The sequence below is a fragment of the Ctenopharyngodon idella genome, chromosome 1, assembly GCF_019924925.1.
Source record: "Ctenopharyngodon idella isolate HZGC_01 chromosome 1, HZGC01, whole genome shotgun sequence".
Classification (NCBI taxonomy): domain Eukaryota; kingdom Metazoa; phylum Chordata; class Actinopteri; order Cypriniformes; family Xenocyprididae; genus Ctenopharyngodon; species Ctenopharyngodon idella.
Window position 1 is genome coordinate 30578263 of NC_067220.1, and position 25858 is coordinate 30604120.

The 25858-nt window shown below is 36.3% G+C and overlaps 1 protein-coding gene across 1 annotated transcript in view; it reads left to right on the forward strand.

Moving 5' to 3' along the window:
- The window catches only part of arhgap10 (Rho GTPase activating protein 10), a 65658-nt gene that overhangs the window by 18082 nt on the left and 21718 nt on the right, over nucleotides 1-25858 (forward strand). The window contains exons 2-17 of the mRNA XM_051909269.1: nucleotides 5812-5907; nucleotides 6121-6182; nucleotides 8965-9036; nucleotides 9221-9322; nucleotides 10939-11049; nucleotides 12669-12773; nucleotides 13906-14035; nucleotides 14151-14257; nucleotides 14359-14453; nucleotides 17457-17538; nucleotides 17853-17892; nucleotides 18040-18108; nucleotides 18449-18523; nucleotides 21725-21809; nucleotides 22518-22576; nucleotides 24639-24744. Coding sequence (XP_051765229.1) covers nucleotides 5812-5907; nucleotides 6121-6182; nucleotides 8965-9036; nucleotides 9221-9322; nucleotides 10939-11049; nucleotides 12669-12773; nucleotides 13906-14035; nucleotides 14151-14257; nucleotides 14359-14453; nucleotides 17457-17538; nucleotides 17853-17892; nucleotides 18040-18108; nucleotides 18449-18523; nucleotides 21725-21809; nucleotides 22518-22576; nucleotides 24639-24744 — 1396 coding nt within the window. The remainder of the gene's footprint in view (nucleotides 1-5811; nucleotides 5908-6120; nucleotides 6183-8964; nucleotides 9037-9220; nucleotides 9323-10938; nucleotides 11050-12668; nucleotides 12774-13905; nucleotides 14036-14150; nucleotides 14258-14358; nucleotides 14454-17456; nucleotides 17539-17852; nucleotides 17893-18039; nucleotides 18109-18448; nucleotides 18524-21724; nucleotides 21810-22517; nucleotides 22577-24638; nucleotides 24745-25858) is intronic.

A 25858-nucleotide genomic window follows, 5' to 3' on the forward strand; every position in this document is an offset into this window, starting at 1 on the left:
AGTCATGGTGCAGGTGTGCAGCAAAAGCCTTGTAGTTGAATTTATCAGTAAAGTGTGTCTTCACTCAATTTAAAACATATAACGTCACTTTAAATGCAGGCCTCTATGTTTGAAACTAAAATATGTGTCTATGTCAGTGCCTCTGTTTTGACAATAAGGCACCAAACCCGTATTTAACCTCTCCATAATATACAGGTTGACATGACAGAGTTGTCAGTTTCCTGGAACGAGTGGCTTTTTGCTAACATTTTAAGGTCTACATAATATATTTGTTATCAAATCTATGGCTTATGCTTGGTGCAGAAAATTGTAATGGTCGCTGAGTCTCTGTCATAAATTTGACAAAATATTTTCCTTTGGTCAGCACCAGGGTTTGGCTGTACTCAGAGTTTGACCTTACACTCGCTGTTTCCAGGGTGTGTTGTTTTTGGTTTGTATTTTCAAAATTTACTGTTGAAGGAATTCCCTCGGATTGGCCAGGGAATTTTTGGGGGTTTGTCATTGGGCCGAACCTCCATGTGTGCTTGCTCACACGCCCCTCTTGATATTCCCATAACACTGACTATGTCCTTTCTGATTGCACATCCTAGACTCCTTAAGTCACATCAATGCTTCAAGCATGAGTGAGCAGCAGATCTCAATGTCATGAGTCAGGTCTCTGACCGTCCTGTCTATGCCTGCACATTACTGCTGAGTCAGCGTTGTTGTTTAGAGTCCACAGTATGCGGGGTAGACCATATCTCAAGTTTCTGAACTTGTTTTTTCGGCTGAGGTTGCCTAGATAACTGCTGTAAGTATATAGTAGATTTGAAGATTGGTGTTTTCTTAGACTTTAAATTGAGTTGCTCATGCCACTTGCTCATGTTCGATAATGTTTATGCGGCAAAAGCGGAACGTTTTTAATCTACAAATCAGCATCATTTACCATGGATTTACTGTAGTAACTAACTGCACCATGATATTGTGGCAGAAATGTGGGATGTTCATATAAAATTTTATTATTGATGTAGACATGGATTAAATGTATTAAACAAGTAATGGAAAATAATTACAATATTTTTGTGATTAAGCTATAGGCTACTGTTTTTCATACAAATACCATAGAAACCATATAGTTACATTTTACCATGTTACTGAGATGCTGTATGCGTGGTTTTAACTGTGGTTGTCGTGTTTTAAATGTATGCTACTACGGATGACCAATGGTTCATTTTAATATACTCAAACAGTCAGAATATTGAAATTTTACCACATAAAAATGAGGTTGTTGCAATTTTTATAGATGTTACTGTTTTTGTTAATGAACATAAATTTATATCTGCATGCCAACTCAAGCTACTGTCAAATGTTCATTTCTAAGAGACAAAACATGTAATATTATTAATACTGCAGCCTGCACTGCAGTGCTGAAGATACGCATCATCAAAGTCAGGCAACACAAACCTGTTTCATGACTTGAAACAACACCACCTGTTTGAACATGCAGAAACTAAGAAATTATTTTTTTTGGTGGTGTTTTTAATATGCTTTAAGACAAACCATGTGCAAATATATCAGTGAACACCATTGCTGAGTATTTTCTCCTTAAAACTCTAATGAACCAAAGAGTCTCAAAAACACGGTTTGAAATCGCTGGTGTTTCTGATGGTGTCACAAACTACCTTGTAACCAATCATGTCAACATGTGATCATCAATGAGTGGATCTCTGAGCTTGTGCAAGTGAGTGAAGGTGGGGCTAATTTGCATATTCATAGAACCACCTTTACTAAATGAGGCAAGGCTGTAGAGTTACATTCAAGCTATTTTAAATCATGACTTAAAATGTCATTTAAATGTCATTTTGGTGATGGGGACTTTAAGACATTTATTTTGTTAAGGAAAAATGACTGGAAAAGGGTAGGCCTAAATAATTCAAAAATGTTCTACCTCAGATTTGTGAAATGTTCACCTGTTTGGCAAGTGTTTGTCATGTTCTGACAATGAAGAGTAGTTTAAAACAACAATTAACGGTCTGGGCCGGTGTTCATGAAAATTCTAGAAATATGGGTGTTTCCTCTTAGAATTAAAAAAAAGATCCTAGTAAAGAAAAAAAGTAAATCAAAAAGCATCTTAACCCTTAAAAGAGGCCTTATGGTCCAAAATTAGGAGTATAGGAGTACAGAGGAGGACTTTAAAGAGGCTTAAAAGTTTCTTAGCAGCGGAGAAAATGGACGAAACGTGAAGAGGGAGAAGAAACGTGCTGCACACAATGCATGACAGTGAGTTAATAAGACACTACACATTAGATCATGCAGGGGTCATGTTTGTGACCAATCTTATTAGAGACACGCTAACATCTCCGACACAGTGCAGAAATGCAAAATGGAAGTAATCAATACATTAACATATTTGGAAGCTGGAAAAATGCAACTATGCAGCAGTGATGATTTGGGTCTGTCACAACCTTCTATAAGCAAAGTGATCACACAATTACAGCACTTTCAGAACTGCTTATTGTGTCGCTGTTCGTTTCCTATCAGATACAATAAGTACTACATTTTTAATCTCATTTTTGCAAGAAGTCTCTTATACTCCCCACGGCTGCCTTTATTCATTTAAAAATACTTTCTATCTGAATATATTTCAAAATGTAATTTATTCTTGTGAGCAGCAAATCATGTTAGAATGATTTCTATATATTTTTTTCACTTTTTACCTTTTATGTCATTTAATCTTTATATTCCACATGATTTACCTGGAGTTCTGTTGATCCACAATCTGATCTGCTTACATTCTTCATGGCACTATTTTTTGTATTTCATTTCTATTTACAAGTTGTAACATGTGGCAACTTCCACAGCCAATTCTTCATATGTTTACAAAGTAATGCTCACCTTACACACATATGGAAGAAAGGAAAGAAAGCAGTTTCCTGGTGAATCTATTTTGAGTCTGGCTGAAAGAACAGAAGGTCGACAAACAATGCATTGATTTAGTCCATTGCCCACCCTCTGCCATTTGCCTTTCCTAATACCCACTAGAATTAGACGATCAACCTCACCTGCACACAGCGGTGTTGTGAAGTTAGAGGCATTGACAGGCAGGGCAGGGCAAGTCAAAATTTGAACCACTGGCGCAATCGGTCCATTAAGAAAAAATCCTTAGCGTTGAGCCTAGCTATAGATTGTCAATGATTGGCAGCCCTTAAAATTATATAATTATTAATCAGAGCATTTTTTCACCACACAGTAGTTCCCTTTACTATACCATAATATAAAAATACCATGATATATTTACATAAACTTTAAACACAGTTGACATCTCACTGACACACTCTGAATGTCACATAGTGTACAGACATCTGCTCACAGTCAAATATTTAGAGACTGGTTCTCATGGAACTTTAATTGAATACTCCTGCCCTGCCCTAAAGCACAGTGTTTATCATTCACATGTATCTCTTGACATTCTCAGTCCGCTCTGTCCAGGGGCATGTGGTCAGCAAGTCCACTCTGCCAGACTCACATGATTGAGCTTTGTTGTATCCACATTCACTCCAAGCCGCACAGATGAGATGACCAGGCGTTTTTTAGTTCAGACTGGGCAAGAGGGTGGAGTAAGCAGCTTAATGTGTAGCTGTGTGGCCGTAGATGAAATATGGGTCGTTCATGAATGATTGAATGGAATCAATTGGAATGACTTTACAAGTGGATTACAAGGATAAAAGACTGCAAATCTGAGACAAATATGGCAAGCAAATTTAGAAACCACCATAGTAAGCAGGATAAGATGCGTGATAGGTCTACACTGCCAGCTCATTTCACACAGACGGGCCCAGCTGTCAATGTTGACGATGCTACATTGCTGGATACTGCTCATAGTGTTCGTCCTAAAATACCCTACTGCTCTGTCCCACAGACCCTAGTGAGAGTTCACTTATATCGGGGTCATCCTTAGGGAATCCACAGAATTAAATTTGCTCGATCTGATTTACAAATCCTCTCCCAGCCTCGTGTTCCAGGCGAATTCCCAAGAATTCCCACCTCTTTTTTCAGTGGGTTTTCCACATGTTTTCCTGAGGGAAGGGGAATTCTTGGTATCTGTTAGCAACACCTGCTACTTCAGAATGCTCTTGGCAACATAAGTCCAGCAGGATGTTTGCAGAGCATAACTTTCATTATGACCAGCTCATATCTGTAAATGGGTGGTATTGTTAAGGTATTCTTTGGGAATACTTTACCTGAACAGAGGGCAATGTTATCCATATATTCCCAGTGCGACACAATAAAACGATTGTGTGTGCCTTAAGTGTTTAAGGTCATGTCATGGATTGGTTTACATATTTTACCATTCAAAAGTTTTGGGGTCTGTATAAGATTTTGTGTGTGTGTGTGTTTTTGAAAGAAGTCTTCTATGGGGCATTTTTCAGGACATTTTGATGAATAGAAAGCAGAGTCAGAGACAGACGCGCTCAGCACTTGTCATTTATCACAACTATGCAGTGTTTTCAACCACATAATGTTCATTTTAGGTTTCAGACATTTAAATACACAAGCGCTAGTAAAATATTACATTTTGAGTTTGTATAATACACACTGATGTCTATGGAAACAGCAATAACAATCAATTCAATTATAATTTGCCGACGTGTTTTATTTATATCAGATACACATAGTGTAACTATAAAGTTTACTCTATTCTTCTCCCAGTTCCCTGCTACTTACTTACTTGTATTTCGGGAGAAACTGATGAATTCATGTGCTGTAAATCCGACTGACAGGACTCTCTGAACTGCAACGCAAACTAAGATGGCGGCACCCATCTCATGATATAGATCAAGATTTATAAAGGTTTTTAAACGACAAAACACACTCAATTACACGTATTTGAGAATCGAATATCAGATAGTTGATGACATGGTAAGCAAGTTTGTGAATATTTTGAATAAAAAAGGAAAAAATGAAATAAAAGCGATACATCTGTCATACAATGTTATTGTATTTGCTGTGTGTGACGTGACAAGCATGACGCGTCGCCATGGAAACAATAAGGGGAAACGTTCTAAAATAACGGTTGGCTTAAAGAAACTCAGAATATTTTAAACTTACACATGAAAGGGTTAATTTTGCTGTAGAAAATATTAAAATATAAAAACGCATAAATCTAAATCTGAGGACGTGAACAGCCATCTTGTAATTACGGTTATGACGTGGCATGAATGCAGCATAAGCTCGATGTTTTGGTTTCGGAGGAACTGTAAAAAGTGGCTGCTGTTTGTGGTGCTCGGTGGCTGTCTGTCTACAACTCTGCATAGTTTTACAGAACGTGTGATGACGTGTGAGCAGGGTGCGCAGAGGTATGGAAATACATATGTTGACAGGCAGGTAGAACATCGTATGATTGCATTCGGACTGAATGCAATGATTGGACGAACATTTTTTGGTCCCGAGACTTCCACAGAATAGGTGTATGTACATGTGTACATATGTACATGTTTTAATATTTAGACCACTTTTATTATCGATTGCTACCAGGAAGTGAAGGGAGTTTCAGTCAGTATAACAAAAAGTGTTTATAAAACAAATTGCCTACCCTACCTTTAATGTCACTTTGGATTTATTCTAATGTGTCCTTTCTGAATACAATTAATTTATTTCAAAGAAATATTACTGACCCCACATTTTTTGAACGGTAGTTTAGGTTAATGTGTAGCACACCTTCCCGAATGAAAATGATAGGAACACTCTCTGCCACTAGAACATCCAAAAATAAAGCAATTCCTAATTTCCCTTCAGATTTAAAAACCTCTGTCTTCACTCTCTTCCTTGCAGAGCTTTCATTGGCCCAGAAGAAGTTTGCTCAGTGCCTGGGTGAGTTCAAATTTGAGTATATCGGCGATGCCAAAACTGACGATGAGAAGTGCATTGGTGAGTTTGTGTTTTTTTTCTTTTTTTTTTCCCCTTTTTTGCATATATTCATTTACATACATGCATACATTTGCTTATATCATGCTTTGATCAGTGTCTGCATAAAACCCTTAATATAGTTTTATCATAAATTTTTCTCGCCATGAAAATAGCCACAGAAGCTGACATTAAAAATCAAGCAAACAAACAGTGTCTGCATATGTGTCATTTCAGATGAATCCTTGCAAGAGTTTTCATCCTTTCTCAGAAACTTGGAAGACCAAAGAGATCTGATGGTGAGTACAACCAGTTGAGACTTGAACTAAACACATTTCACTCAATTCCTTGCAGGCTAAAAGATATTTTTGGAACATGCCATCACGGCCATTTGCTTGCGGAGAGACTCAAACTGTAGTTCAACACGCTTCTCAACACATAAAGCGACGTCAATCCTCTGTTTGTTCCTGTGTTCTTTAGTTTTGCTTGAGTCAGAGTTTTGCCGTCGGAAGTGAGTTACATTGCCATAAGTTATTTGTGTCCTCTCTCACAAATTACACAGAGATTGCGCAAGACAGCTGCTTATGTTGAGTCATGTCACCTCGACTGTGTTGAGTAGGAAATGTACTTTCAAAAACTCTAATGGCACTTGGTTTAAGTCCTTTATATTTCAAAGACTAATGTATATGTTATCAGTAATTAACTTAGCAGCTTGCTTTTACAGTGGAAAATGTGTAAAAAAAAATTAAAATAATAATATATATATATATATATATATATATATATATATATATATATATTTTATTTTATTTTATTTTATTTTATTTATTTATTGATTGAATTCTTAAGGTATGAGAGGACTATATATTCTAATAGGTGGTTAACCATCTAGGTAGGAAGGGCTCATGTTGCATGTAGGTCATGTTAGTATTTATTCAGTATGCAGAATTAGAGAGCTAAAGGCCCTGCCCATGACTCAAAGTGCAACAGCTGACAGTTGTTATGAGCTCAGATTTGAGCCCCACCCGTTCATAACACTGCAGCAGGCCAATGATGTTATGGCCCCTTGGCTCAGTGGAGGCATGTGTGGAAGGGGCAGAGTTAACAGGCCCTGACAGGGTCAGAAACAGAGTAATGGTAGACCGGAGATGCTCATTATCAGTCTTAATGTGTAATAACAGTCGCATCATGGCTTGCCTTGGTTATTTCATTACTTTTGTAAGGTCCCGTCCACACGAAGCCAGATCTTTCCCTATCTGATCTTTTTTTTTTTTTTTTTCTCGTCTTAAGAAATATCTGCGTACGCACGAAACCACTGAAACAACTCAAAACGATGTAGTATATATGCCAGACCAGTATGTGGCACTGTAATTCTGCCACAGAGATACACCTAAAACAGAGAATAAGACTTGGAGCATACGCATAAACCTTGCGCGCTGTATGCAAACTTTAGTAAAGCTTAGAAATAATGATTTATTTTGGCTCAGTACCTTCTGCAGCACGAACACAAGCATCTAGAGTCTGCTACTGTTGTTGTTGTTGCTGTTTTGTGCTGTTAGCGGTGTCTGACTAGGGTCGACACATGGGGTGATGACATCACTGTTTCACAAAATATACGGATTGGCTGTACACACGAAAACGCAAAGGCGGCGTTTTCAGATTTATCCACTCTATATATATATATATATATATATATATATAAAATAGCGGTTTCACTTTCCGAAAACAGTGGATCCGTGTGGACGAAATGCCTATCCGATACAAAATTTGTGCGTATACACAAAAACGCGTCTAAGTTAATGGATGTTATAAATCATTGTTATTAAAATATAAGCTTTAGAAAATAGTTGGTTTCTGAAATGCTTCTGAATTCTTAGAGAATTCTTATTAATTACCTTAATTAGCTCTTGAAGTTTAGGAACACATTTCTCCATTTGATCATTTACACAGCAAATGTAAAAAATCAGATATGTACAGAGCTGCATTCATATTATTGTACAGAGACCTTAAAGGGAAACTGAATTTCAATATGTTTGCGTTTGCTCGCAAAACTTCTGCATTTCTCAGAGAAACTTTGCATTTGCTCGCAAAACTTTTGCGTTCTCTCACAAAAGTTTTGTGTTGTCTCTTTCTTTGGCAAATGCAAAACTGGTGATGGAGATAATATTTATTTTGTGAGCAAATGCAAAGTTTCTCGGGGGAATGCAATTCTTTTATGAGAGAACGCAAAAGTTTTGAAAGTAAACAAAGTATCTTGGGGATCATAAAACAATTTTTTTTTTTTTTTTTTTTTTTTTTTTTTGAGGGAGTGCAAAGATTTTGCGGTCTAATGCATAGTTTCTTGTTGGAATGCAAAAGTTTTGCAAGTGAACGCAAAAGCATTATTTAATTTTCCTCACAACTCATTTTTTCCATCACCATGTCCTTTTAGGAAAGGGCTGGGCTACTCGAAATCCACTTTCCTGCAGAGTTTAGCTCCAAACCTGATAAAATTAATCTGCTTGTAGCTTTCTAGTTATCCTGAAGACCTTATTTAGCTTGTTCAGATGTTTGATTAGGGTTGAAATAGATTTCGAGGTCCTGAGTTGCCCAACCGTGCTTTAGGGGCTCCGTACTTTTGCCTTCAATTTGGCTTGTCATCACAAGGACAACATAAAATATAGAACATATGACCTTTTTGGTTAATTTTTGTGTTAATTTTGAAATCTGAATAATTATGTTGATCTGAGAATACTACGCTCTTTATTAGATGAAAGTATTATCATATTATCCAACGTATTTAGTAAACGAAAATGGAAGCAGTGGGGAAAGTGTAGAATTTTATGAATGACATGCGTTAAATTTCTGTAGAAATCTGTGGAATTTTCTGTGGATTTATTGCAATTTTTTGTGCAGGTTTAGTCGTCACTGTGGAATAGGTGATGCAATGATGTCAACTTTATTGACATGTAATATTGAAACCTACAATGCATTTATGCAAGTTTTGATGAAAGAAAACCATCCTGGTTCTGCTATTGTTTAATATAATTAAATGAAATGGTCAAATATCATAAATCAATTTACTGAATTGCATTTTCACAGATGAGAAACATTACAGAGACACTGATGAAGCCTTTAGAAAAGTTTCGGAAAGAGCATCTCGGCTCAGCAAAGGTAAACATGTAGATCTTCACTGTCAGCTCCCACATTTAGGATGTTTGCATTGATTTACTGTAATTGAAAGAAATGTAAAACTCTACATTTATTCAAACCAGTTAACTTTTTAAAACTTACTTCTCATTCCATAAATTAAAAATGGTAAGTTCCTCCATTTTATATTTTCTCATGCTATCTTCAGGCAGAGAGAAAGAGGTACGAGAAGGAAACCGAGAAGTACTACAGCTCACTAGAGAAACTTTTGAACATGTCAGCAAAGAAGAAGGAGCCACAGTTACAGGAGGTACTTCACATTTCATTCTTCCCACACACATGAATATGTAATGCAAACTATTTTCATAAATGCTGGGGTTTTTTTGCTGTATCTCGTGGGTGGGGGAATCAGATTTTTAAGTCAAGGACAATGGTTTTATATATTTTTTACAATACTGTTTATTGCAATTGTTTATTGAAGGTACAGTCTGTCATTATTTCTACTATATTTAAGAAGCTAGGCATCTCACCCAATACCGCTCCAAAAAAGATGGCAGCATATTATCCCAGGTCTTGATCGAACAATGTCTGGGGAACATAACCTTTTAAGGTGTGCCCATCAGGCATGAATGTTGTATACATTGAGCACAAAAAGCACTAGAGACTGTTGATATTTTTATGGTGGGCCATTATGTTTCTGCAGACCATATGACGTGTGTTTTGGGTCAAGGGCAGTAGTTTTAGCAGTGAGCTATTTAGAGTCAGACTGGTGTTCACAGCAGACAAACGTCCAAGTATGTAATTAAAAGAAATGCTGAAGAATGCCAGAGGACTGCTAAATTGTTCCCCAGTTCATAAGACACTTAAGCTGTCATGGGCCATGAACCCATTGACTGGAGCCAAATATGGTTAGGGATGGAGATTTTGGTCATTCAGTCTAATCAAGTACACAACAAGTTGTTCTACTGTACTTTTAAACATCTTTAGACACTGTTACATCTCTAGACAACTGCACTCAACAACTCACAAATTAAATTTCTTTAAAGTGATTTCAAACAGAGCAATACAGTGTTAATGCAGAGACAACATTTATTTATTTTGTGCTGTCTCTCTACACTGTAGTTTCTCCCACCATTCCTACATTTACAATGCAGATAAGATACTTAAAGCATGAGCTTAATGATAAAAAAAAAAAAAAAAAAAAAAAAAAACACAGGGCATCTACAGTAATATTAAATAATAATAAAAGTTATATTGCAACTAGCTAATGTCACAAACACCAGTGGGGTTAAACTGTAGGCATCCAATTTTCTTTGCTTTTTTTTCAGAAATCAAAACGCTGCTTTGGTTATTGCATTGAATGAATTGAATGAATTTGGGAGTTATTCCGGTATTCAATATATGCCAGAACGCATAACACGCACAGGACAATAGCTTAAGGGATTCATTCCCACATTTAAATGCACTTGCCAAATCTAGGCATGTGTATGTGGGCATAGACACCTTCAGTTGTAAGTTCAGTTTCCAAGTTGTTTTGGTAAAACTTTGAGACTTTAAGCCTACATAAATGTTTATTTATCATGGAGTTCTCCAAGGAATATTGCTAAAAGACGTCAGTGTGATGCACTGTATTTAACTGTATTTGCACAACTAATAACTGTATTACAGTAGTTACTGTTTAGCACTGTTTACATTCACACAATAATTTACACAATTACATCATCCAAGTCATTTCTTTGTTTTCAAATGTTCAGTTTTCAGAATCAGTCTCTTTGTGTTGTAAGGCAGGCAACAAATGGACAGGCAGGCACCTTTTGGAAATCTTAAGTCACTCTTAATTTTCATGTGATGACTTCTCTTCCTTGTTTTCTTAAACCTTTTCATCTTAACTGTTATTGTACTTTTTTCATTCTGGCTGTCTTTCAGGCAGATGTGTCGGTGGATGCGATGAGACAGCACTTTCAGGAGACATCTCTGGAGTATGTTTGCAAGCTGCAGGAGATACAGGAGAGAAAGAAGTTTGAGTGTGTTGAGCCTGTGAGTGCATGACCCTTCATCCAGATGGTCATTCAACTTGATTTATTTCACCATTGTTTGCTTTCATGTTTGTCTATCAACAGCATTTGATATGGTTTCACATGCCACAAAACAAGAAACATTTAATGAAATACACTCTAAAAGCTGTGAAGCGATTGTACAGCAGTATCCTACATGTTACAAATATACATTTATTTATTTATTTATTTGTTATACATGTACTCCATTTCATGAGTATTGCTATAACACTTAGTAACAAGCTTGTGTGTGTAATTTCTGTGCCACTAGCAGAACCAAACAGAAAAACAAACATAAGGTCTATGTTTGGAATGGCATACTGGCATAATACACTTACTATTTCTTTGGCATGTTGTAAGTTTGCAAATTTTATTAAACAAAACTGAATTGAAAATGAAAAATAAAAGTCACTTTAATTATAAAATGAAAACTGGACACTATAGGCCAGATTTACTAACAGCTGCTGTTGGTAGATTGCATTGTCATTATGGAAATGATCCGGCTGCGTCTGTGTTCTTTAATTAGCGTGTCGTCAGTAAATCACACGAGAACTTTCCACTCCCATCTGCGCTTTTTTTGGAATTGCGCTATCACGCTAATTTGCCCTGTTTAGTAAATCTGGCCCTATGTATATACAGATAAGTTACAACATAATAATATTGTTAACCGTAACCCTATTTACAGTAGTCTGTTATGCTCACCAAGGCTGCATTTATTTGATTAAAAACACTAAGGACAAAACGCTGTAATATTGTGACATTACAATTTACTGTGTTCTGATTACATATAAACTAAAAAATAATTTATTCTTGTGATGGCAAAGCTGAATTTTCAGCATCATTGCTTCAGTTTTCAATGTCACATGATCTTTCAGAAATCATTTGAATATGCTGATTTGCTGCTGAAGAATCTCAATTATTTTTATAAATGCTGTTATTTTTATAAACTATTTCACTGCTTAATATTTCTGTGGAAAGCGCTATTTTTATTTATTTATTTTAATTTTTATTAAATTATTTTAATATATATATATATATATATATATATATATATATATACACACACACACACACACACACACACACACAGTTACATTGTATAAAGTTTCTATATGAAATTTTTATTTTTCTTTCTTTCTTTTTTTTTTTTTACTGACCCCAGATTTTTAAACATAAGTGTAGCGTGATTACATTTGGTACAATTACCACACACAAAAGCCTCTTTTAAATATGGGTGCGTCCATGCCATTTGCAAGTGGGTCTATTTGGGCTCGGATTCTCACTAATTCATCTACGACTTGCACACACAATTTGATAGTGTGCATAAGCAAATTAGTATCCTTTATATGGAATCTGGCTTAGTGAGTTTTTAGCAGAGCAAATATTAACCTGATAAATTTAAGTTTTCCAGTCTATGGATGCCTGTATGCCTTTCTAGTTTTATAAAACAGTGTTTTTTTTTGACTCTTTGACCTCACATAGAGATGCAGACACAAAATCTTATATGAACATGTTAATGTCTGTCCTAGGGTATATACGTAGTTCTATTTTTTTTTATTTTTTTTCCTCATTCCCTTCTTCCCCTCTCTCTCTCTTGTGCAGATGCTGGCATTCTTTCAGACTGTATTTACTTTCTATCATCAGGGATATGAGTTGGCCAAAGATTTTGACCATTACAAAAAGGCTCTTCAAATTAATATTCAGAATGTAAGTAAAAAAAAAAAAAATGTCATAATGTTATAACATATAAATATATGCTTGTATATATGTATATATACACTACTGTGCAAAAGGTTTAGGCATGTCAAAAAAAAAAAAAAATGTTTTTAAGCCAGTTATTTATATCTTTTGCTGTAGTGTGTCAGTAGGAAATATCAGTTTATATTTCCAAACATTCATTTTTGCCATTAATTGTAATAATCCAGTGAGATTTTTGAATACACAAGGAGTCTGACTACAGTTGGTACAGATCTGATCTCACCACCATGTGATTACATGAAGAAACAGATGAAACTGTAACAAACTAAATCCAAAAGAACTGTGGCCGTGTCTCCAAGACGCTTGAAGAAACCAACCTGCAAAGATACAGTACTGTGAAGAGTTTTAGGCACTAAAAGTGAGAGTGCTTTCAAAAATACTGTCATAAATAGATTTTATTTATCAATTAACTACTATTAACTAAATCAAATCAATATTTGGTGTAACCACCCTTTGCGTTTAAAACAGCTTTTGTTCAGGTACACTTGAGCATCATTTTTGAAGTAACTTTGCATGAAGATTTCTTCAGGCGTCTTGGAGATACGGCCACAGTTCTTCTGGATTTAGTTTGTCTCAGTTTCATCTGTTTCTTCATGTAATCACAGACAGACTCGATGATGGTGAGATCAGGACACAAGACAGGATACATCAGCGTTTTGAGAGGGCCAAGGTTTCCAAGGGAAACTTAAAGGCCTTTGTTTGCATTGACCTTCCATTGTGTTTAACTTCTAAGCCGGAAGTTTGAGAGCCGGCTTCCTCCCCCGTCCTATTTGATTGGACCACGTCAGTGTCCTCGCTGGTGTTTTGTTTTCAATCAGTTGTAAATGAGTTGTGATTGTCAGGGTCAGAGTTCTGAGGATGTATGGCTTGAAAACATGGATTAGAACGATGAGATGAATCTCATCTCATCGATGAGATTCCCAAAATCTTTGGAGTACACTGGGAAATTACTCAATGCATAAAAAAACACATCAGTGTAAATTCCCAGTTACCAGGCCCTCACAGAATTCATAAAACTTTATCAGTGTTTGAGGTATTTTGTTATGTTTCTATTATTTTATGTTTGTGCCTCTGCTTTCAGACACGGAGTCGTTTTGAGGGCACACGCTCTGAGGTGTACGAGTTATTGAAGAGAATCAAAGAGTCGCCACAGGAGTACAGACAGACCAGCCCCATCAGCAGCGAGGGATATCTTTACATGCAGGAGAAACGTAAGAAAGACAATTTTTATGATGTAACTCTGGGGTTGCCTATTACATTTTACTGACTGTCATGTATCCTGTGCCTTGCTGGTTGCATTAACGATAGTTATTGCTATTTCTGCAGGACCTCCTCCTTTTGGATCCAGCTGGGTGAAACGCTATTGCACGTTTGTCAAAGAACAAAAAATTCTACACATGAAAACATTTGACCAGAGATCAGGCGGGAAACTTGTAAGCTCTCATCCCACATGATACATTAGTCTTGATAATGTTTCATAAAATATAAATGTATTGCTGATCTGCTGTTCACAGAATGTTCTGTATGCTTTCAGGGTGAGACAGACTCTGTTACACTGAAGTCTTGTGTCCGCAAAACCACAGACACACTTGACAGGAGGTTCTGCCTAGACATAGAGATCACAGATCGGTATGTTGGACATGTCCCCAGTTACAATTTAGGCTATTTACGCATAAAAAACTTCATACCTTCTGAAATGGCAGGAGTTAAAATCACCCATTTCGTGATGTCACAATTTTCCCTCTACACGCAGCTTAACATGCATATGTAAACCAAGGATATGTGCTCTTAACAACTCATGTCTGTCCACCGATCTCAAGAGTGGTACTGCTGTTGAGTAAAACCATCAGAAGTTGTTCTGTTCCTGGATGTAGACAAACTGCACCTCCAAAAACTGTGCATACCCTTCCAAGTGATCAAACTATTACAAATGCATGTTTTAAGTTTAAGCATGCCTGAGTGATTGAAGCATTGAAAGATGGTTTTTGTTTGTTCATCTCATTTCACAACAGACTCTTTTCTTAATTATTCTCAACAAGGTGCCAGTTTTTTTCAAATATCTTGTATTGAAAGCAGCCCTCTACAATGCAAGTGGCCAAATACAATGGCCATTGGCTATTAATGACTAATAAATTCTTAGATTTTTCTCGCAAATGTGTGTTAGTTAGAGGCTAAGTATAAGTTCACACACACATGCACGCAAAGAGAGAGAGCGGGAGTCTTACATACCACGCAGAATCGACGCACTACATGTAATAAAGGAATAAGCCCCAAGAAGCCGTGGTTTACAGTGAATTTATAACCGCTAAGGGGCCACACAAATATTGATACTTTGGGCCCAATTTGAACATTTTCACTTAGGGGTGTACTCACTTTTGTGGCCAGTGGTTTAGACATTAATGGCTGTGTGTTGAGTTATTTTGAGGGGACAGCAAATTTACACTGTTATACAAGCTGTACACTCACTAACTTTACATTGTAGCAAAGTGTCATTTCTTCAGTGTTGTCACATGAAAAGATATAAAAAAGTGAGGGGTGTACTCACTTCTGTCAGATACTTTTTATATATATATATATATATATATATATATATATATATATATATATATATATATATTACACCTTTACTGCACACATTTTGATGGCACGTGAAAAAAAATATATATATATATATTCCACATAATTTCTTGGTTCATTTTGGAACATTTTATTGATAAAACATTTTTTGACCCCCTACTCTCCCCCCACCCCAAAATATTTTTTTGTTGCCTGTTGTGCAACGATGGTACAGAATCATAAAGAAAATGATCGTTTATAATCATAAGACAATGCTCAGAGAGCAATACAAAATCACAGGTCTTTTTCAAAAATGTCAAGAAAATCATTAAGTAAAAAGGGAAAAACACTTGAAACATTGATATATTGGATTTGATACAGGCATAGGTTTGTGTCATGTCATATAATGTACTTCATGTAATGAGATTTCACTCCGTATAAAACTTCAAAAAGCAGTTCTTCTCTGCTGTTAAATATAGGTGTACGTTACACTTTTTGCACATCACTTTGGGTGTTCCTGCGAACACAGGAACCCTGCATCTTCCCTTCTTGTCACACATTATTTGCGGTGAGGTATTGTCCAAGACATCCTTGTCGCACAACATTGTTCATTTCTGAACATGCTTCATAAAACCTGACAAAAGGCTTCTCTACACCTTCATACACAAACACAGATTTTTTATGTACAGTTCATGTCATTTTAAATAAGATTACTAAAGCAAATAATCTTAAAATAACCTTCTTCTCACACCATGTGCTCCTGTGACCATGTGTCAGAAAAGTAAGTCCCACCTTTAAATGGTGCTTGATAGTGACTCCCACACCTTACTGGACTGTTCTTTGGTACTTTTTGACTTTTCTAATTGGTCCAATCATTTAAAGAAACATGTACTAAATATAGGGCTTAAGAAAACTTTCCGCTGTGCTGTAGAGGGATATATTAATATATATTATATTCAGTCTGGCGAATAAACTAAAAAATTTACTAGCCAATGGCGATTCTATTGCTAAGGTGTGCGTAGAGGGTTGGAAAGCTACAGGAGTGGCAAGTATTTCTCTTCAGAGGCAGTCATTGTGGTTGCATTGGATCTTTTTTTATCTGACTTTTGCTCAAATATATACAGCTCTATTACAGTGCTGGCCACCTCGACCATCAAAACACGTCACACATGCTGTGGGGGAGGGTGTGGATATGGTGTGATGTTCGCCAATCAGTTCGCCAAGTGTTTGTGACAGAGTGAAAATAAGGATGGAAATTTTTTTATTTATTTATTTTTTTTAAATACAATTTTTTTTTGATGCAAAAAAGTTTGCTAACTTCATAAGCTAACTGCCAGAAACATAATTTAAAGATCTGAAAATGCATTTTATGACCCCTTTGAAAAGTCCCACAAAATTAGTCTTTGGGTGATAATAAACAAGAAAAGAAAAACAAAAGGACTGTAAATCCCTCTGAAACTGTTGGGGTTTAGCATGAGTGTGGGACAAATGAGATTCATTGGCATTGCATCTCCTATGTTAGAGGATAAAGAAAATCTAAATATTTTGATCATCCAGGATACACTCAGAGCCCTCATTAATCAAAGCTGACCCGGGCAGAGTGTATGATGAATGCTAATCGTGTGCATCATGAGGCTGATTTGTGGAATCTTTTGAATAGCACATCAGAATGTTTCCAAATTAGGAGATGACTTAATCTCAAAATGAGTATGCCTTTGATTTCCATAATTCAATGTATTTCCAAGTGAAAAGGATATTCAACAAGAAAAAAAAATGTAGGCTTAGACTTGATTTTTGTCCATTTCGAATTGCTTGAACAGTCAATAAAAAAAAAAAAGTAATAGACACCCCAGATTTGCACCATAAAAGCTGCATGTGTGCTTTTCTCCTGTATGTAAAAAATAATACTCGCTGCTGAAGGGACTGCTCTGTATGTAATAATGTGGTGACTTTTATTCTCTTCATAAACTCATACACCTCAAAGCATGTGCCCTCAACAGGACTCAGTGTCTGATACAGAGGCACAGCCTTAAAATAATAGAAACGCTGTTGTTGTTGTTTTGTTTTTTTTTCTAGACCGGGCACAGTGCTGACGGTCCAGGCACTCTCAGAAGATGACCACAGATTCTGGATGCATGCGATGGGAGGAAAAGAACCGGTGCGTCAATCCCTCTCTTCAACTCCCTACAGCTATATTCAGTCAAAACAATTCTCTGATTCTCATTTGACAAAACCTGAAGTTAATTTAAATTGTAGTAATATTGCAGAATATTACTGTATTTTTCATCAAATAAATGTAGCCTTGGTGACATTACAACATAAAAAAAAATCTTTTGAATGGTAGTGTATTACTTCAAAGTGTTTTAATGATCAGTAATAGTCTCTTGTTTGATATAAATTCTGTTCTGTTTGGTGTTATGTGTTTCATGCTGGTCTGGTTTGTGTTTTCTGATGTTTATCTCTCATACACAGATGCAGTATCTCAACCGGACACATTCAAGAGAAAGAGGAAGTAAGTGAACTCAAATTAATATCAAAAATTACCCTTAGTTATAGTGCTTATGCAGAAAAAATAAAAAAATTAAAACAAATAAAAAAACTATTTGTATGCTTGTATTTATTGCTGTATTGTGATGGATGATCTGTGTGTATTCCATAGTTGATGCCCAGTTGAATGACGTGGGAATAAGCTTTGTGAAAAATTCAATAAACGCCATTGAAGCCAGAGGTAACTCCCAATAATGTTTCAATATATGTGAAAATCATATACTTAAAAGTAACAGCAGAGTATTATGGATATAAAAACATATCAGGCATTATTTACAGTGTATTATAAAGTAATGAAGTCTAAAACCTTCTATAGGTTACATAATGTAGTAACACCCTCTGAACACTAGAGAGCAGAATGATCTAGCAGTTGTTCTCAGCCCAAACCAACAACCTGTTGTTTCATTCAGGATAATACAGAAAAAGCTTATTGTGCTCGTATTTAGTTTTCCAGATCAGCTGGGATGAGTATATAGTACCTAACTGCTATTGTTTTTTTATTATTATTATTATTTTTGCAGGTATTAATGATCAGGGTCTGTACAGAGTGGTTGGAGTCAGTTCAAAAGTGCAGAAGCTTCTCAGTTTAATGATTGGTAAGTTGAGCCTTATTTGATAGGTCTGTAATTGTTGGTCAGATTTAGGTGATTTTCTTTGAAGTCCTGTAATTGTATCTAGAGCCAGTGTCCTATTGAGTCTCATTGGCAGTCAGACATTCATCTTGTCTGGTGTCTGTCTGCATGTCCCTTTGTCCTGTCCTTTAGGTGACACCTGACTCTATTACTGCAGGCAGGCAATCAGATTTCCGGACACTTTCTCCCTCCCTCCCTCCCTCTCTCTCTCTCTCTCTCTCTCTCTCTCTCTCTCTCTCTCTCTCTCTCTCTCTCTCTCTCTCTCTCTGTCTCTCTCCCTCCCTCCCTCTCTCTCTCCCTCCCTCCCTCTCTCTCTCTCTCTCTCTCTCTCTCTCTCTCTCTCTCTCTCTCTTTCTCTTTCTCTCTCTGTCACTTTTCCTTGATCCTATTTCGCCTCTCCCGAATACCCAACACGATATGATCACGCTCTCTCACTCTATCATCATCTCCCTTATGCTCCTGTCCCATGATTTTCTTTCTTTCTTTCTTTCTTTCTTTCTTTCTTTCTTTCTTTCTTTCTTTCTTTCGCACGCTCTCTCCTGCAGTCGTAGCATGAGCTGGTATCTCTCTGCTCTGAATGCTAAACGCTGTGTCGAGTCGGCAGGCTGCCTGAGCCCCTGCTGCTACATGAACTCAGCCACTCCAGAGTCTAATAGCCATTAACACTCTATACGGATCCACTGTCCTCATCTGAGAACAGCCTGAGCCCTGTAGTTGGTTCATGAACTTAAAACCTGCCAAATGTCCAGAGCACAACCAACTATCCATCTCATTTTCAAATTCAGAGCACTGCCATTAACATGCTTTGCAGTTGCTGGATTATATCCACCCATTTTCTTTATTTAAAGGGACAGTTCACCCAAAAATGAAAATCATTTATTCATCATTTGTCGTTCCATCCTGTATGCATTTCTTTCTTCTGTGGAACATAAAAGAAGATATTTTGAAGAATGTTGGTAACCAGTTTTGGTCCCAATTGATTTCCATTCTATTTTTTGTCCATACAGTGAAAGTCAATTGGAAACTAAACTGTTTGGTTACCAACATTCTTCAATATATAGGTATTATTTTGTGTCCCACAGAAGAAAGAAATGCATACAGGTTTGGAACAATTTTAGGATGAATAAATGATACCAGAAGGTCTTTTAAGGTCTACACAATTACAATTATTACTATGCATTATGATCTTTTTATTAATGATGTAGGATTATGTAAGTAAACCTTTGCAAAGAAATCAGAAACATAATACCATACGTTAGTATCCAGATGAATCAGTGCCACGGCGATATAATCATAACGCCTCTATGCCTATTCCAATTGCTATATTTGTTTTCTTGACAGACTCTTTCTCACCAAACTGACTCAGGAGGATGAGCATACATTATGTTGTGTTGAGATGTCGGTAGAATGCAAATTGAGTGTTAAGATGAAACCACAGGGTGCTAAAAAGATCTCTGTATCGGTGCGCTCGCAACACTTGAGGACCCATTGTGCTCACAGGAACACTGGTTGAAGTTTCAGGTAGTTGACGTGTCATTTTAATAAAGCAATAAGCCATTGGAGGCCATGCGTCTGTTGTTATTTATCATTAATTAACAACAATTGCAGAACATAATCAATCTTATAACAACTTCTAGTTTAAACAAAATAATCACAGTCACAATTAAATTAAAATAATCACACAAGGCCATTATAATATGTGTCACATTTAACTTTGCCTTTATTTAGAGTGGTCAAACCTCTGTCAATAGCAAATTGCGTGAACTTATAAAACAAGGCAGAGGAAGTTGATGAAAAAGGATTAGCGTAGCTACAGGAATGAATTGTGTTCATTTTAACTCGTTAAACAGCCCATATTAATGACATAAATGAATACTTGTTTATATAAGATTTCTGTTTCACATAAATTCTGGTATTTTAACTTTCTTTGAACATTGATAATAATAAGAAATGTTTCTTGAGCACCAAATCAGTTTCTTGAACACTGAAGACTAGAGTAATGTCTGCTGAAAATTCAGCTTTGTCATCACATCAATAAATGGAATATTAAAATAAGTTAAGTTTGCAGTAATATTTCACAGTTTTACTGTGAAACTTATTTTAAAAATATTTAAAAAAATATTTTTACTCCAAACTTTTCAACAGTAGTTTCAAGTTGGTGTATATGTGTATTCCAGGCTGAGGGTTGAGGTGAGGGTATAGAATATCAGTGTTTTAAAAGAGAGCAGAACTGGGAAAGAGATAATGTGTCTCTCTCAGTCTCTTCTCTGCAGTTTGTGTCGTCAACAGCAGAATACATTATAAAATGCAAATACACTTTGGTTTCTCAGTGGAGTAATAAACAATGCCATCCCATCATCATCACAGGCATGTTGGTCAGGGAGACTTAGTACAGGTTGGAGAAGGTTGCGACATTCAGCGACTTGACTCAGATTTGCAGTCTAGGACAGAGAATATTTATATGCCTTTGCAAATAACACTAAATGGTTCAAACTGTTGCTCAGGTTTGATTGAGTATGAATTTAATTAAATGACTAAAATGTTGTACATAAGTAACCTTTAGATATTTTTGATTATCTACTGTTATATAAAAACACACTCAGACATTACCATGGTAACAACCAGACAGAGAAGTGATTGTCAGTGTCAGTTCTTCAAAAGTGTAAAAGCCGTTTAAAATGAATACTTTAAAAATTATATTTCAAATAAATCCCTGGGAAATGCATCAGTTTCCACAAAAATATTAAGCAGCAAAACTGCTTTCAACATTGATTAAAAAAAAAAAAGCACTTAGGTTTCTTAAGCACCAAATCAACATAATAGAATGATTTCTGAAGAATCATGTGACACTGTCACAGAGTAATGGCTGCTCAAAATTCTGATTTTTCATCACAGGAATAACTTACATTTTAAAATATATTAAACTAGAAACATAATATTTCACAATATTAATGTTTTCACTGTGCAGCCATCAAATTCAGTTTTGATGAGCATGTAAGACTATTCAAATTGCATTGTTTTTTGTTTTGTTTTTTCTGTGCAAAATGTGCCCTGACACAACTGTGCAGTTATTTATACCACAACCGTAGTTTTTTGTTATTGCTGTTTTTGCCCTCTACTAAAGAGTATTTGAATTTAAATTATTTGTTGTCTTGTGATCTGTAGATGAGAAGAGCAATGAAATAGATTTAGCAGTCAGTGAGGACTGGGACGTCAAAACCATCACCAGTGCTTTAAAGCTTTACCTGAGGTGAGTTTGTAATTTCTACCTTCCATTTCTGTTTACAGATAATAAACACATCATAGTTTCTATATATGCTTTCCCTGAATGTACTGATTGTAATTTGACAGAATACACCACGTCTATTCAGCCTTAAGCCACTCGCTTGTTTCTAAAGAAACTTAAGTTTAAAGCTAACTTAAAGTGTGAATCCTCAGAAAGAAATGTATGGGCCTCTTCATTTATACATTGAATTGAATCTCAAATAAAAGTATCAAGGATAAATGTGTTCATGTGAAATGTCAGGGTTTTTTTTATTTTTTTTATGAATTTCACACTGGGACATTCATTTTAGTGACAAAATATAATTCCATGCTGTATATTTCAACATTTAATTAGTATTGCTTTTAATTATTTTTTGTAATTGATGTGTAACTATAGAGTAGCACAAGGCAGCTTTTGTAACACAGCAGCAAGAGTTGTGTGTGTGTTTTGTCTTTGTACTCCACTACAAGTATGAATGATATTGGTGTGCTGGGCTCATTTTGGGCTCACGGTGCTGGGACGTGTGCCAGAGACTGAGCGAAATACCTTCAGATGAACTTGGTTATCATCACAGTGTGTATGTGTGTTTGTGTGCTCATCTAATTTCTTGCAGTGATCAGCCACATTAATCATGGTGTTGTGTATATAATAATGCCCAATAAAGCCGATAAATCTCTCCTTCTCTCTTTCAAGGAGCCTTCCAGAGCCACTAATGACATACGAGCTGTATAAGGAGTTCATCGTCCCTGCAAGTAAGGTCTTTGTCCTTGCTTAGACAATAATCAAGCAATACTCAATCAATTACTCAACAAATGCCATAAAATTACAATATGTGCATGTCGGTGAGCTTATGATTTGTGAAACTATAAAGGGGGGTTAATGCTTGTCAAAAGTATTCTGAAATATGAAAACATCTGAAATATGAAAATGACATCGGCAAAAGATGGTTGTCCTGAGAAGGTTGTCGTAGGTTATGATAGGTGTTGTAAGACAATAAAAATTACAAAAACACATGGCTAAATTATTAAATTAAAAACAAAACTTATTAAAAAGAAAAACATCACAAAAATTAACATAAAAATTTAAAATATAAAAATAAAAGAAAAATTAAAATTATAATAAAAACTATTGTTATGCAGGAGTTGGACAATGAAACGTCTATATATGAGTGGTCTGGTGGCCAGACTTCACTGATTTTTACATTCCATTAGTAAGAGCAGAGTGTGAAGGTTGAATTTAGCAGAGCAATAGCACAGCTGTACATAAAATATTGCAATCCACACAACATAATGGGAGACATATCAGAGGACAAATTGTCTTGCTGGCTCATCTGTGACCAGGACAGCAAGTCTCTGTGGTGTATCGAGGGCTATGGTATCCAGTATAATGTCGGCATACCACCACGAACCACATCCAGCAGAAGTAACTGTCGACACAGGAGGAAGCTGTCCAGGTACTCACCCGGATTGTATTAAAAAAAAAAAAAAAATCACATAAAATCAAATAAAACCACAGCTGCCCAAATCACCGCAGAATTAAATGTGTACCTTGACTCTCCTGTTTCCACCAAAACTGTTCGTCGGGAGCTCCACAGAGTCAATATTTATGGTTGAGCTGCTATATCCAAACCTTTGGTCACTCGTGCCAATGCCAAATGTTGGTTTCAGTGGTGCAAACAATGCAAATCTTGGGCTGTGGACAATGTGAAACGTGTTGTTCTCTGATGAGTCCACCTTCACTGTCTTTCCCACATCCGTGGGAGTTACGGTGTGGAGAAGCCCTAAAGAGGCTTAACACTTGGACTGTTGCATTCCCAGAGTGAAGCACGGGTGGATCAGTGATGGTTTGGGTGGCAATATCATGGCATCCCCTACTGTGCTTGATGGGCGCATTACTGCCAAGGACTGCCAAACCATTCTGGAGGACCATGTGCACCTAATGGTTCAAAGATTGTACCCTAAAGGGAGTGCCGTGCACCAATACAGACAGCAAGACTTGTGACAGAATGGTTTGATGAACATAAAAGTTAAGTTGAACATCTCATGTCACCAGATCTAAATAGTTTTGAGCCACTTTGGGGTATTTTGGAGGAGCAAGCCAGAAAAAGTCTTCCTCCACCAGCATCACATAGTGACCTGGTAACTGTTCTTGGAAGTGGAATGGCTAAAAATCCCTCTGGCCACTGTAAAGGACTTGTATGTGTCATTCACAAGACACATTGATAATGTATTAGCCAAAAAAGGAGACCCTACAGCATACTAATAAATTATTGTGGTCTAAAAGCAGGTGTTTCCGTTTCTTTGTCCAACCCCTGTATATAAATAATACAAAATAACATTGATTACACCAGCCATTTACCATTTTAACATTTTAATAATAAAACATCAAAGCTTGAAAGGATCGGAAGTTTGGCAGGTATTTTGAAACCAAAAGAAAATTTAAACAAACTAAAAATATATTTTAATTCATTTCCTGGACTAACTTTGAGCTTAATCTTGGGCTGCTTCTTTAAACCATTTTTTGATGTTTTATTATTAAAAAATAATTGTCCACAAAACTAATTCCAAACATTTAAGCATACACATTTACATGTAGGTTTATGGAAACAAATTCAGCCAGGTGTGTCCAGACTTTTGACTGGTAGTGCTTGTATTCAGTCTTTAAGAAACTAATGGATCAGATACTGATGGTACATGTAGTGCAGAATTTAAAACTGGTATAACTGTTTTTTGTAAAAGTGAATATCAGTGTAAATACTGTGATACTGCATGTTTCGTAATGTCTTTAACTTTCTTTTTTTTTTGGTCTACACAGAGAGTGCTAGTCCAGAATCTAGAGTTCAAGCCATTCACTGTCTGGTTCATAAATTGCCAGAGAGGAACAGATTAGTGCTCAGTCTGGTTACCAAGCATCTCGCCAAGTGAGTGGAAACTGGTTTGTCTCTCTTTCTCTCTGTATACACAATTTTTTGTGTACATTCTCTCTATTCTTTCTCCAACCTTTTACTTCTCTCGGCCATCAGACACTTTTTTCCCCTCATTATTTCTAACTTACTTTCTCTCTTTTGTGCTTACCTTTACTATACAAACACACACCTTTCTTAGAAGCAGCACCAGTAGAAACGTCCATAGGCTTCCTCTGTTGCTGAGCAACATAGCAAACAAGCAGACAGCACTCTGGAGAGAAAAGAGACTGAGCAAAGAGACGACTCCACATGGACTTTCAAAGTCTCCATGCTGTTATCTAGATCAACATTTATTTATTTTTTTCTAGAGAGAACAAGCCTTTACCCTCCCCTTTCCATCCAACAACTGCCCACTTAGAGTTATGCAACAGCTTTCTGTAAGAGATTAGATCGGGTAAGATATTTCTAAAGAATGTTCGCTACCATTACAAGGCTTTACCTCAGGCCTCACATTTTTATATAATGTGAATGTAAGCAAATTGAAGATAAGCGCATAATCTCTCTAACCTCCGGCAATCAGTGACTGGGCAGCCGCGTTTCCTCAAAATATAGAGTGGGATTTGCTGGCAGCCAAGGATGTGCAATTGGAAATTAAATTCAGGTTATCCGCCACTAAATTCCTCTTCCATCCACTCCAGCACTCGCAAAATGCTTTAGGAGTTGGCGCAGTTGCACACCCATCAGATATGGAGAGGAAAAAGCCAAATGTTGACATGTTATCTTAAATGGAATAAGAGAGGTGATTAATTGCTTTCTGTCTGTGACATATATCTTAAGAAAGTATATTTATTTATTTATTTATTCCAAAGTTCTATTAGGTATACAGTACTGTTCAAAAGTTTGGTGTAGGTAAGATACATTTTTTCTAAGATGAATATGTTTCTGAAAGAGATCTCTTATGCTCACCAAGGCTGCATTTATTTGATCAAAAAACAATGTGAAGACAGTAATATTTTGAAATATTAATGCAATTAATAATATCTGTTTTTCATTTCAGTATATTTTAAAATTTAATTTATTCCTTTGATGGCAAAGCTGAATTTTCAGCATCATTACCCCAGTCTTTAGC